Below are 12,315 nucleotides of genomic sequence, written 5' to 3'. Positions count from 1 at the left end.
TTTGCCCACCCCTGAGCCAGGGTCTCTGGATTACTAGGCCAGTGACATTACCTCTACACCATGACTGACACTGAGGCAATCCAGTGGGGCGAGACACCGACACTCAGACGGTGAGCAGTTTCTGACGTGGCAAGACAGAATCTAGAAGGATGGATAAGAAACGATAGCTCAGTGGTTAGCACTGTTGCTTCACAGCTCCAGGGTCCCAAGTTCGATGCCCGGCTTGGGTCACTGTCTGTGCGGGGTCTGCACGGTCTCCCCGTGAATGCGTGGGTTTCCTCCGGGTGCTCCGGTTTCCTCCCACAAGTCTCAAAAGACGTGCTGTTAGGTAATTTGGACATTCTGAATTCTCCCTCTGTGTACCCGAGCAAGAGTGTAGCGACTAGGGGATTTTCCTAGTAACTTCACTGCAGTGTTAATGTAAGCCTACTTATGACAATAAAATGATTATTATTAAGAAACAGGAGCTGTTAACGAGAAGCTTCTTTAATGAGATCCCCGTGCTTTCCTGATGTTTACTTTGGCGGGAAACCCACCAAGTTGACAACAGAACATCTACAAGCGACCAGCTGCAAACCTCACCATTGGTAGTAAAGGTCCCACTAGCTGAGTTGCCAAACAAAACATTGGTACATTTGCGGATTGCAATTAGTGCCAGTTTCAAATCTGAACAAAACAATGATCTTTGCACCGCCAATGTTTTCTGAGATGCAGCAGGTTTAAACTTCTCCACGACTATTTAAAATCAGCAAGGGCTTAGACAGAGTCAGTGAAGAGGAACGTCTTCCGATTGAATGATCATTAAGCAGAGGCACAGGTTTAAAGTGGTTGGAAAAGCAGCCAGAGGTGACACAAGAGAGGGGGTGAAACAGACCAGCGGTTTGGATTTGAAAAGTGCTGCCGCATTGGGAGGCGGATACAGGCTCAGTTCAATGGGAATTGGAAAAGAAAATGGCACATAGCCAGGGAGTGGGACTAAGTAGATTGCTTTCTGATAGAGCCAGTGTAAACCCGAAGAGCCGGATAGCCTCCTTTTGAAGACAAAAAGGAGGTAAAACTTTAAAAAAACACACATGGTGAATTGGCCATTAACTAAGTCTCCCAGAAGATGCGGGAAGAGGCCCCATTGTTGATAAGTGGGGTTGACGATTTGACACCCCCCCCCTCCCCTCCCGCCAACCCAGGGACCACCGATCATTTAGAAACACTGCGCAGAACCCAAACGTTCTGCCAACCTAACGCCACGTCACCACGGAGAGTTAACTTCTAGAGCTGGTGTGAGCAGAATAGAAGCTGCAGTCCTACCATTGCTGTTACTGCCATTATTTTCATCGTGCACTGCTACAGGGAGGTGAAATGTACGGCTGGCAGCTGCACCAAAACTCCCAAAGAGACTGTCTCCACGGAAGGGATCGGCTGACAGTGAAAAAAACAAACGCATGCTTTTGGTTGCTTAGTTCAGTTAGAGGCTTATCAGTAACTAGAGTGTGCGCACACATTGACTACCACAACCCCTCCCCATCCCCCTCCATGGATCCGTCACAATCTCCTCCCTCTCCGCCAAACCAACCATCCACCATTTCAAATGTCAGTGGAACTTTGTTCCATTCACAGCGTAGGGGCGCGCAAACATGAGTGCGCGCGCGCAGACACACACGAGCGCGCGCGCAGACACACACGAGCGCGCGCGCAGACACACACGAGCGCACGCGCAGACACACACGGGCGCGCGCAGACACACACGGGCGCGCGCAGACACACACACACCCTCCATCAATGCTCAGAGATGCCCCCTACAGTTGTCACCCCTCTATACCTGTATCTTTCTATTCCTTTCTCCCTCACGTGCATATCCAGTTTCTCTCCACCCTAACCCCGTGTCCTTAAATGCATTGATGTGGAGATGCCAGCATTGGACTGGGGTGAGCACAGTCTTCCCCATGGATTCACCTGAGGAAGGAGCAAAGCTCCGAAAGCTAGTGATTCGAAACAAACCGTTGGCACTTTAACCCGGTGTTGTAAGACTTCTTACCTAAATGCATCAAAACCATTCATGTCAACCCGCTCCCTGCGGGAGCAAGTTCCACTCTGCTCACTCTACGGGTAAAAACGTTTCTCCTGAATTTCTTATCGGACTGCTGACCTTGCACAGGTGGGTCCTCATTTTAGGGAGTCCCAATCTGTCCAACTTGCCACATAGTTGTAATCTACGTTCAATAAAAAAGCTTCATCCCCAATCAACAGCTCCTCTCCCTCATGTAATAGCGGAGATGGGACAAGCTCGCATACCCAACCTGTCCCATTCCCTTCCCCACTCCCTTTGTGGTCCGAAAACTAACTCCCTCCCCTAGTCACCAAAAAAAAAGGTAAATGCCACAGCACAGCAGTGCCATTTCCAAGTGAAGACAGACACACACCCTCCCAAAATCATAAAGACCTACACAAACAGCTTCACTCTGATGCCTCCATCCCCAAGATTCGGCCCTTACTGTTGGCGCTCAAGATTTGGTTAACTACAGCTTTGGATCAGACTTCTGTTTTTGCCTGTTTACCAAATTCAAATCTACCGGCAAAATAGCTCGTACATTTCACTCTTCAAAATAAAATAAACAAGTCCACACATTTTGTAGGAATGCACAAATAAGAAAGAGATTTAGCATTAGAACATGAATCACACAGTTGAAATTGGAGGAAGGTGGGGGGGGACATTGAGTGACACCCTTCATCTGAGCCAGCGAGGGTTTCAACACTTATATAGATGTCGCTCTGCCCGTCGGGAGTTGCCTCAATTGCTTTATGTTTCCGATTCCGCTCATCTTTAGCTGCACGTTTGCGTTTAGCATCGCATTCCTTGTCATACAAATGTTGGGCCTCGAGTGAATCGGCTTGTTGCTGACGAGGGTCGGGCCCTCCACTGAAGAGAGCCTCTTACCTGCAGTGGAGAACATGTTGTCGAACTCGATGATCAGGTCATCCTCTCGGTCAAAGCGGACGAGTGACTCATCGATGTCCGGGTAGTCTTCATCTAGCTCCATCTCTGATCCCTCCTCATCCTCGTCGTCCTCATCCCCTTCCTCTTCCTCGCCTTCCTCGTCGTCCTAGGTAATGACACACATGCACACACACATACAGCCCAGTAAATAGACCATTGCTTTACATCCCGGAATTGCTGCCTCTGCAGGCGAGGAGTAGAAACCCACCCTGTGCTGACCCAAGTCACGTCAGCACTCTGCAATCTCCTGGTTTCCAGGGGATATTCTGGGGGGGAAACTAAGCCAGGCAGGGGGTGAATGAATGCTACATAAACTGGAAAACTACTCCAGCCCAACTGATTTAAGCATGTGTTTATGCACTACATGGGGGCTGGTTTAGCTCACTTGTCCGGACAGTTGGTTCGTGATGCAGAGCGAGGCCTACAGCGCAGGTACAATTCCCGTACCGGCTGAGGCTATTCATGAAGGCCCCGCCTTCTCAACCTTGCCCCTCGCCTGAGATGTGCTGACCCTCCGGTTAAATCAGCACCAGTCAGCTCTCCAGCTCAAATGGGCAAACAGCGCAGGGTCATCTGGGACTATGGCGGCTTAAAACTTTTATACACTACAAAAGCTGCCGTAATTTCAGTCCTATCAACATATCCCTCTCTTATTTTCTTCCTCATGCACTGATCTAGCTTTGCTGTAAAAAATAAAATCTACACGAGTCACTCAACCCCTCCACTTCAAGGAAAAGGGTTGTGGGAAACAGCCAAGAAGAATGGGACTAGTTTCTTGGTGGGCTGATGGTTTGTATGCACCAATTAGCGATGAATTGGTGCCGTGTTCAGCACAGTTTGACCTGATGGAGGTCTGAAGAGCTGGGCACCTCAAGCCAGTGACAGGCATGTAAAAGTTGGGCTTCTAATGTTAGTAAGAACCCATTCAAGAATGCCGCCTGCTTGTGGGGTCAGTGGCGAGAGAACCAAAGTCCATTTTGGGATTGGACGACTGCTGCAGCGCGTGGTCACTTGGTACAGTGGGGCAGCGAGAGGTGGGCTTGAGGCGCTTCTTCACCTGATCATCTTCATCTTCCTCCTCTTCCTCATCCTCATCCTGGCTGTCGTCATCATCCTCGTTACTTCCACTGCTATCTTCCTCTTGTGTGTGCTCCTCGTCGTCAGGGTCCAAAATATTCATAGAATCTGTGGAAAGGAGAGCAGTGGTTAAAGGGCGCAATGGGGCTTTTAGTACTGGACCCGACGTCAGGTTTAGCTGGAAGTTAACTTCACCGGACCAAAAATTAACTGACTTAACTGAAGTTGAATCTCGCAGTGCCCAATCATTCACTCAAACAGCTCAAAGCATTTTGCTTACAATCATGTGGGTACATGCGGCAGCAATTTTGCACATCGGCAGATCTCAAAAAGCAATGAGGTGAATGATCAGTTAATCTGATTTTTCTGATGGCGATTAAGGAAGAAGGTGTTGCCCCCAGGGCACAGGGGTGGGCTCCCAATCTCCAATCACACCACGGGGGGTCTTCAACATTCAACCAAGCAGTCAGACGAAGCCTTGGACGGACGCCTCATTTGAAAGGCAGCGAGCTCAGACAATGCAGCACACCCATTGTTCTGGAGGAGTCTGAATTAATGCCCAGCCCCCCCCCCCCCCCCCCCCCCCCCCCCCCCCCCCACCCACTTAGGCAGGACACTCGGGAGGCAGCTTTAGTTATATTTTCAGGCCAATGCCTGAAACGCAATCGATTCGGGGCTTGCCAGTGTGAAACTCCGAAGGTCTAGGGCCAAGAGTTGTACTGCTGACCCCTCGTCTCACACTGGATTACACCGTTTAATCGTGCCGTCACTGGCATTTTGCCTACAGGTTGATTTTATAGACGCTCAGCAATCCCTCCCAGATGCGCAGTTGTTGCATATAGGAAACAATGGCCTTATTCTGTTCCATGTGTGTCCCTCTGCACCCACCCTCCAATCAGTAAGTTGGGCGAGCACTCAGCAAGCTAGGCGCCATATCCCTCAGCACCCTATGTTCAAACAGTGAAGGACAATCAACTGGTATTACTCACTCACCAGCAGACTAATGCTGCTGCAATGGGAAGCAAGCTTTATATTCAGTCTGCAGACACAGGTGTCTCTGGCAAGGGCAGCGTTTATTGCCCATTCCTCCATGCCCCTTTGGAATATGATGGCTGTGTGGGGAAGGCGTTCCCTCAGAACTGTTTGATAGGGAATGCGAGGATTTTGACGCAGCGATGATGAGCCAATGACAGAAATGTCAAGTCAGGGTGTGTTGTGCAAGGCACAAATGGGAGAACGAGATTGGAGGTGGGGCTGTTTGCCCTTCTGGGTAGTGGAGGTTTGGGAGGTGCTGACATTCGAGGTGATCACAACAACTGAACTGTTCCCTTCAAACGTGCCACAGACAGATCTAACAGGATGGCTAGAGTAAGGCTTAGTTGGCTGTGACTAACTGGGCAAGAAGGTTCCACCACAAGAGAGTTACACCCAAACCGCAACATATGCTGACCTGACAGGCAACAGACCACACACACACAGAACAGAAAACGTACTCCAATGCCACCGCCCACTTCTGTGCCCTTTTGGATTTGGGAGTTAAGCATTCGATTGGCCCCATATTCCCACCACACAGAACACCTATCTACGTCTACGACAAAGCCCATATTAGCCGACTGAGTTTATTTGCTGCTGAAATTCTCCACACGCGTTTTGTTCCCTCCAGTTTTGAGGGCTCCAGTGCGCTTTTGGCTGCCTGGCCCATCTTTCAGTTCATCAGGAATTCTGCTGTCCTGCATCCTCGCACACGCCGAGTGACAAGTCACCTCCTGGGCCCGCGAATCAACATAGGCATACTGACCCGGGAGCCAGATTTCTCATTCTCCTTTGTTTCAAATATTCCCGGTGCCTTAACCACCCCAACATAGCCTCCTCCAGCCCCACAACCCTACAGAGCTCTCTGCTGATGTAGGCTCTAAGCTCGGGAAATTTATTTCCCGGGTCCTTCTGATCTCCTGCCCCAATATCTCAGTGGTCAGTGCTCCTGAGAGAGCAAAACTTAAGAAAACAGACCTTTGCTCTGCTATTAACACATTCTGCTATCTTGCCTTCATGCCTCTGTCAGCATCTTCTTTAGTCTTGAACACCACCATTCACACTCCCTTTGTCTTGTGCCAATTACATCTTTGTCCAATCTCGCCCCAGTTATCACCTATCGCTGACCCTCTACTCTGTTCCAGCTTAAACAGCGTAAATCTGCCATCTTTCTCCCTCTCTTTAGCTATCCAGAGGCATCCGGACTCAAAACGTTAATTCTGTTTTCTCTCTCCACAGATGTTGCCAGGAACTGGTGAGTTTTCCCAGCATTTCCTGTTTTATCTCAGGGTTGCAGCATCTACAGCATTTTGCTTTTATTTGGGCAGCACGGTAGCACTGTGCTAGCACTGTGACTTAGCGGCAGGGTCCCAGATTCAAATCCCGGCTGGATCACTGTCTGTGCAGAGTCTGCACGTTCTTCCCGTGTCTGCGTGGGCTCCCTCCGGGTGTTCGGTTTGCTCCCACTAGTCCCGAAAGACGTGCTGTTAGGTAATTTGTTAGGTAATTCTCCCTCAGTGCACCCGAGCAGGCGGTGGAATGTGGCGACTAGGGGCTTTTCACAATAACTTCATTGCAATGTAAGCCTACTTGTGACAATAAAGATTATTTATTTATGTTGGTAGTTTGTCTGGTTTAACCCCTCTGGCACTGATCCTACCGACCTGCGTCAAACCAGCACAACTCGTATAATAGCGGAGATGGGACAAGCTCGCACACCCAACCTGTCCCATTCCCTTCCCCACTCCCTTTGTGGTCTGAAAACTAACTCCCTCTTCCTCGTCACCAAAAACAGACGCGTATGCCACAGCACAACAGTGCCATTTGCAAGTGAAGCCGGCCCTTTCTAATGGACACCCCCGCCGTAACACGCGCACACAAACACACACACCCACACACACACGGAGGGACAATCAGGAAAAGTTTGGACATTGAAACCCTCACCCTTGGGAGGAGGAAAACTTAATTCTTTCAGTTTAAGAAGGGTCTCTTTTACCTTACCACATCATCATTTTAGAGAACTGGGACAGCGAGTACAACATCCCACATTTTCCCCCTTCTATTGCCTCCGTCCGAACACACTTTCTGAAAACTGGCGTCCATGTAAAACAATGGAGCACTGTCAAGGTGCCCAAAACTTTATAGATTTGTCCCTAGGCGTCTGTCTATTGATCCCGTTTCCTACAACGTGCCCGCCTGACTACAAAATGGAGGGGTGAAGGTGGAGCGGAGAGATGGAAGTGACGGGAATTATGACTGTGGATGTAACAGCTATTGGAGAGGCGGATGAGCATGGGAGGGAGAGGAGAGGGGAGGGAGAGGGCAGGCTGGTGGGACGGGGAAGAAGGGAAAGGTTTAAATGAGAGTGGAGGGGTGGAAGGGAGGGGAATGATCAGATACAACTCCTTTACCGTCCCGAAGCTTTGTGCAGTGCCCATTGCTCGCATGCTGCACACACGGAGCTATTTTGAACTTTTCTTTTTAAAAGGATTGATGACGATGTAGGATTAGTAGTTAAGGGCTCTCCTTCTGCACAGCAGTAAAGACAGTTTTCTTTTCTTTTTTGTTGTACCTTCTCGGTTAGCCTGCAGAGTGGGTGCCTGACTGAGATTTGAGGGAGCCTCATCCATCAACACATCCTCCTGGGACTCATCCTCAGTACTTCTGCAAGCTGTAGCGCCAGAGGAAGGAAATAAAATACAAAGAAAAAGTGAATGCAAGCCCACGACAGTGCATTCTACATTTTCCACAATATACCATCGTCTTTGGTACTCGATATTTTGGAATTTTCACATCCACATTATTTTCACTCAGCAGATTTGATCTTTGATTTTTTTTTTTTTCCTCTTATCAGTGTTGAATGGGACTATGGTGGCGAGGGTACTTTTGCTCCGAGTCCAATGGGTGCACTTTGAGCAGTGTGCGCGTCATTGGGATTTGGCCCCATTTAAGTATTTTTTTAGATCGCAATAACTTCCTAAGGAACAGGAGTCAACCTTTTTTGTTTTTAAAAACCAATTTTGTTAGCCAGTGCCCATCAGTTTAACTTCCAATGCCCGCCAGTTTACTCAGCTCTCAATGCCACGAATTGGCAAAAAAGGGCAGGGAAAGGCTCTCAATCGTTGCTTTTTTTTGGGTGACATTGCCTGATTGTTCTCCACTGCCCGTTTAAAGCTTTCTGCAAGTATGATACTGGAACAACTCAGGTGTTAATAACCTGCCATCAAAGGTAGGAGCCACCCCACAAGGGCGCAACAAGTAATGAAGGGTATCTCATCTCCCGAATCTCTGGAAGCCGAACCTGACCCACGCCTCACTCTCTCCGTGTGGGGCAAGGAATACGGAGGTGGGGGAGGGGAGAAGGGCAAGGGGTGGGAGAGAGAGAGGAGGGGGGAGGTGGAGGGGGGGGGGGGGGGGGGAGAGAAAACAGACGGGGGCAGGGATGGGTGAGAGGTGGCAAAATTGGAATGAACTGCCTCCAAGCTGCTGGTTCCAGGCTATTGGCGGAGGTACGAGAGCAGGCTTTTGGGGAAGGTGCACGGCAACAAAAGAGGATCAGGCAGACTAAGCGAGGGGGGAAAAAATTACTTGCACAACTCCACAACACATGCACGCAAACACGCATACACCAGTGATAAATCACTGGGGTTTTGGAAGAAGCTAACCATTCATCTTTTTCACAGAGGATGTGTTACAAACCACCTCAGCAACATTCTGCAAGGCAAACAGTCTTCTCACTCCAGCGTCGTCTTTGTATGCCTGAATGCAGGATATGGAAGATGTGCCCTGGATTTTATTTTATACATGAAGTTACATAAACATTCCACCATTCTCACCCAACCCCCCCTCCCTCCCTCAAGAACAAGATCTTGTTGCAAGAGCAGCACAGTGGTGCAGTGGTTAGCATTGCTGCCTCATGGTGCCGAGGTCCCAGGTTCGAATCCCAGCTCTGGGTCACTGTCTGTGTGGAGTTTGCACATTCTCCCCGTGCGTGGGTTTCGCCCCCACATCACAAAGACGTGCAGGGTAGGTGGATTGGCCACGCTAAATTGCCCCATAATTGGGAAAAAAAATTATTGGGTACTCTAAATTTTCCAAAAAAACCTTGTTGCAAAATCCACAAATTTCTCTCTGAAGATAATTTTTTTTCTCCAGCTTGGGAACCACGCATCTCCAAACTGTCCCTGTCAATGTCACGGCCCAGTGAGGAACAAGCAAGGCCTTTGTGATGGCCACCCTCCCAGTTTCTCTTCCCTCCTCTCTCCCTGCCCCTCTTAAATACATGGTGCAGAGTAGCGGTGAGCGAACAGTGGCACCCACCCCCTGCCAACTCTTCCAGGGTGCCCCATTCAGCTTCCTTACAGGGCCCGAACGTCACCTGTATTACCTGCTCAAAATCAGAGGGGCCGTACAACGGCACGCTAGGTGGGCGGGATGGGGCCGGGACGTGGAATGTCTTCAACACCTCAATCTTGTTTTGTTCCAGGTGCTGACGAGTCTGCTGTCTCCCTTTTTCCTGTCATGCCTTTGTACCCCAGGGGAAAATGAATGGACGGTCAGCCTTGGCCAGCCGTTTGCCCGCGCATTCCAACGCCCTCATGACTACTGGGCCTTCAGATTTGAGCATTTAACCCCTTAATCTACCCTCTGAAGTTATTGATTAAACCCCTAAAAAACAGATGCAATCGCTACGTGGCATAAACCGTGAGATAAAGGCAGTAGCTCCTCCCTTGCCTTGACAAGGAATACACGACTCTTCCTCCACCTTCATCAAAAAAGACCTTTCTTCTTCCATTCCTTGCACAATGCCTGGTCAAAGTGCACTGAAAATTTCACCATTTTGTTCTTGGAAAACAAAGACTTTATATTTTCTGTTTCAATCCAAAACTTTACGATTAATGGTTTTGACCCCGCTTGAACTTTTTGACCCCCCCAAATCAGAGGCGAGAGAAGAGAGGAAACAATGTGGTGCAGCCAGCATCCCCCGGAACAGCGGAGTAAACGGAGGGTGCCCCAAGCGCACTGCGGAAGCCCTCCAGGACCAGGCAACGTGTACGGCTTACCGATAATGGTGCTGCTCACGGTCTCCACGTCTCGTTCCAACAGCTCGTCGATCAGATCCTCCAGCTCATTCTCAACCTGGGAAGCACAACGACAAGGGGCTTCAGAAAGGAATGGAGTGGAACGGGGGCGACGTGTGCTCGCGCAAAGCCCGACAAAACGCATCCGCCAACACTGCAACAGCCACAGTTGGTATTCTCAGGAGGCTTGAAAGAGGGCAGCTACCTGCATCTCCTGGGCGTTTAGGACTTCGGACTGCCCGGTTATCACTACCGTGTCCGCTTCCGTCTCCCCATCCATAATATCATTGTCCGCCACACCTGTCGGGGCGTGGCCTTCCTGCGCCTCAGCCTCGCCAGTCTCACCTGTGCAATTGTTGTAAGAAAAACGTTTTTTAAAAATTCCACCATTCAATTAGATCATGGTTGATCCGCATCCTAAAATCAATCCACCCACCTTGGTTCCACAACCCTTTTTTTATAATTTAGTACCCAATTCATTTTGTTTTCCCAATTAAGGGGCAATTTAGCATGGCCAATCCACCTATGCTGCACATCTTTGGGTTGTGGGGGTGAAACCCACGCAGACACGGGGAGAATGTGCAAACTCCACACGGACAGTGACCCAGGGCCGGGATCGAACCTGGGACCTCAACGCCGTGGGGCATCAGGGCTAACCCACTGTGACACCGTGCTGCCCGGTTCCACAACTCCTAATCCCCTTGCCTCTTACATCAGCCCTGAAATTTTCAATTGCCCAAATCCCTGAAGAGTTTAGAGTTGAAGAGAGGTCCAGATTACCACTCCCCTTCCCATGAACAACTGCTTCCTGACATCACCCCTCAACGGGCCGTGCTCTAATTTCAAGGCAATTGCCCCCTTGTTCTGCAGGACATAAAGTCTCTCCACCATATTCACATCTTAAACATCTCAAACCCATTAAATTCTGTGCATCAGTCACCTCGGCCCCAGGCGCTGGAATTCTCTCTCTGTCTCGCTCTCTCTCTCTCCTTCAGCCTACTGCTGAAAACCTACCTCTTTGAACGAGCTCCGGATCGATTGCTCCAGTATCTCACGGCGCAATTACAAGATTTGTTGAGTATCCCTTCTCTGAAGTGCTTGGGGCACGTTTTGCGTTAATGGGGCTATACAAATGCAATTTTCTGTTGACCGGGTTACCGGTGAGAGCAGTGCTTACCAGTATCTGGCTGGTTGCCGTTCGCATCGCCGCTCGTTATGTGTGTGTCCTGCTCCGATTTGTTCTTGTTTGAAGTGTTCTTGCTGCTGAAGAGGCTGCTAGGTTGGTTGACAATGCGCGAAAGAGTCTCTAAAGGCTTCAATGCAGCATTCACTGTGTTTGCCATGTTGGGACTTCAAAAAAAAACCAAACAAAGTTAAGTTGGGTCATTATTCTTGCCACAAAAAAAAAATCACCAGGATAGCTCTACGTTTCTCTACAAGAAGATGTCCCCACAGTAATCCTGAACTGATACCGCACAGAAACATGCAAATGAGCCTTAAGTATACGCTGGTTTTTGTGTTCCATATAAGCCACATTCCTCACTCCACCTCTCTCCGTCTCAACTCATCAACTCTCTATCCTCGTGTTTACCCAGCTTCCCCTCTTAAATGCACCTATTCACCTCGAGCACTCCCTGTGGGAACGAGTTCCACATTTTCACCACTCTCTGCGTAATGACGTTTCCCTTGAATTCCCGATTGAATTGATTAGTGACTGAGACGGAGGGCTCCAAGGTCTCCTGTCTCTCACAAGACAAACCACTTTGCCTACTCCGTCAAAGCTCCTCCTAATTTTCAAAACCTCAGTGAGGTCGCCCCGTCTACAGAGACAAACCCCAGGCTCATCAGTCTTTCCAGACAGGTAGAACCACCCATTCTTCAGTGCATCGCAGACCCAACCAGCAGGATCAATCTGCTAGCTGTTCATCTGGATGTCAAATTTAGCTGACTTTAATTGTTATTCCTTCACCTCCAACTTTGTTCCCATCCAGAATCCTAAAGAATGGAACTAATCATTCTGCAAGAAAACTGGGCCTTGACCTTCACTTCCAGAATATGGTCTTAATCTATCCGCTGCTATTGGGATAACCTGAGAGTATTTAATGGAGACAGTGATACAGAGTAAAGAGAGGG

General features: G+C 49.3%; 1 protein-coding gene across 1 annotated transcript in view; it reads right to left on the bottom strand.

The window, feature by feature from the left end:
- The window catches only part of huwe1 (HECT, UBA and WWE domain containing E3 ubiquitin protein ligase 1), a 191,086-nt gene that overhangs the window by 62,548 nt on the left and 116,223 nt on the right, over nucleotides 1-12,315 (bottom strand). Inside the window, exons 49-54 of the mRNA XM_038782552.1 lie at nucleotides 11,360-11,532; nucleotides 10,388-10,527; nucleotides 10,165-10,240; nucleotides 7,674-7,772; nucleotides 4,050-4,177; nucleotides 2,933-3,098 (exon numbers count right to left, since the gene is read on the bottom strand). Of these exons, the coding sequence (XP_038638480.1) occupies nucleotides 2,933-3,098; nucleotides 4,050-4,177; nucleotides 7,674-7,772; nucleotides 10,165-10,240; nucleotides 10,388-10,527; nucleotides 11,360-11,532 (782 nt within the window). The remainder of the gene's footprint in view (nucleotides 1-2,932; nucleotides 3,099-4,049; nucleotides 4,178-7,673; nucleotides 7,773-10,164; nucleotides 10,241-10,387; nucleotides 10,528-11,359; nucleotides 11,533-12,315) is intronic.

This window comes from Scyliorhinus canicula, chromosome 21, assembly GCF_902713615.1.
Source record: "Scyliorhinus canicula chromosome 21, sScyCan1.1, whole genome shotgun sequence".
In the NCBI taxonomy this organism is placed as follows: Eukaryota; Metazoa; Chordata; class Chondrichthyes; order Carcharhiniformes; family Scyliorhinidae; genus Scyliorhinus; species Scyliorhinus canicula.
Note: the sequence above shows the minus strand (reverse complement) of the source record. Positions and strands in the feature narration are given on the sequence as shown.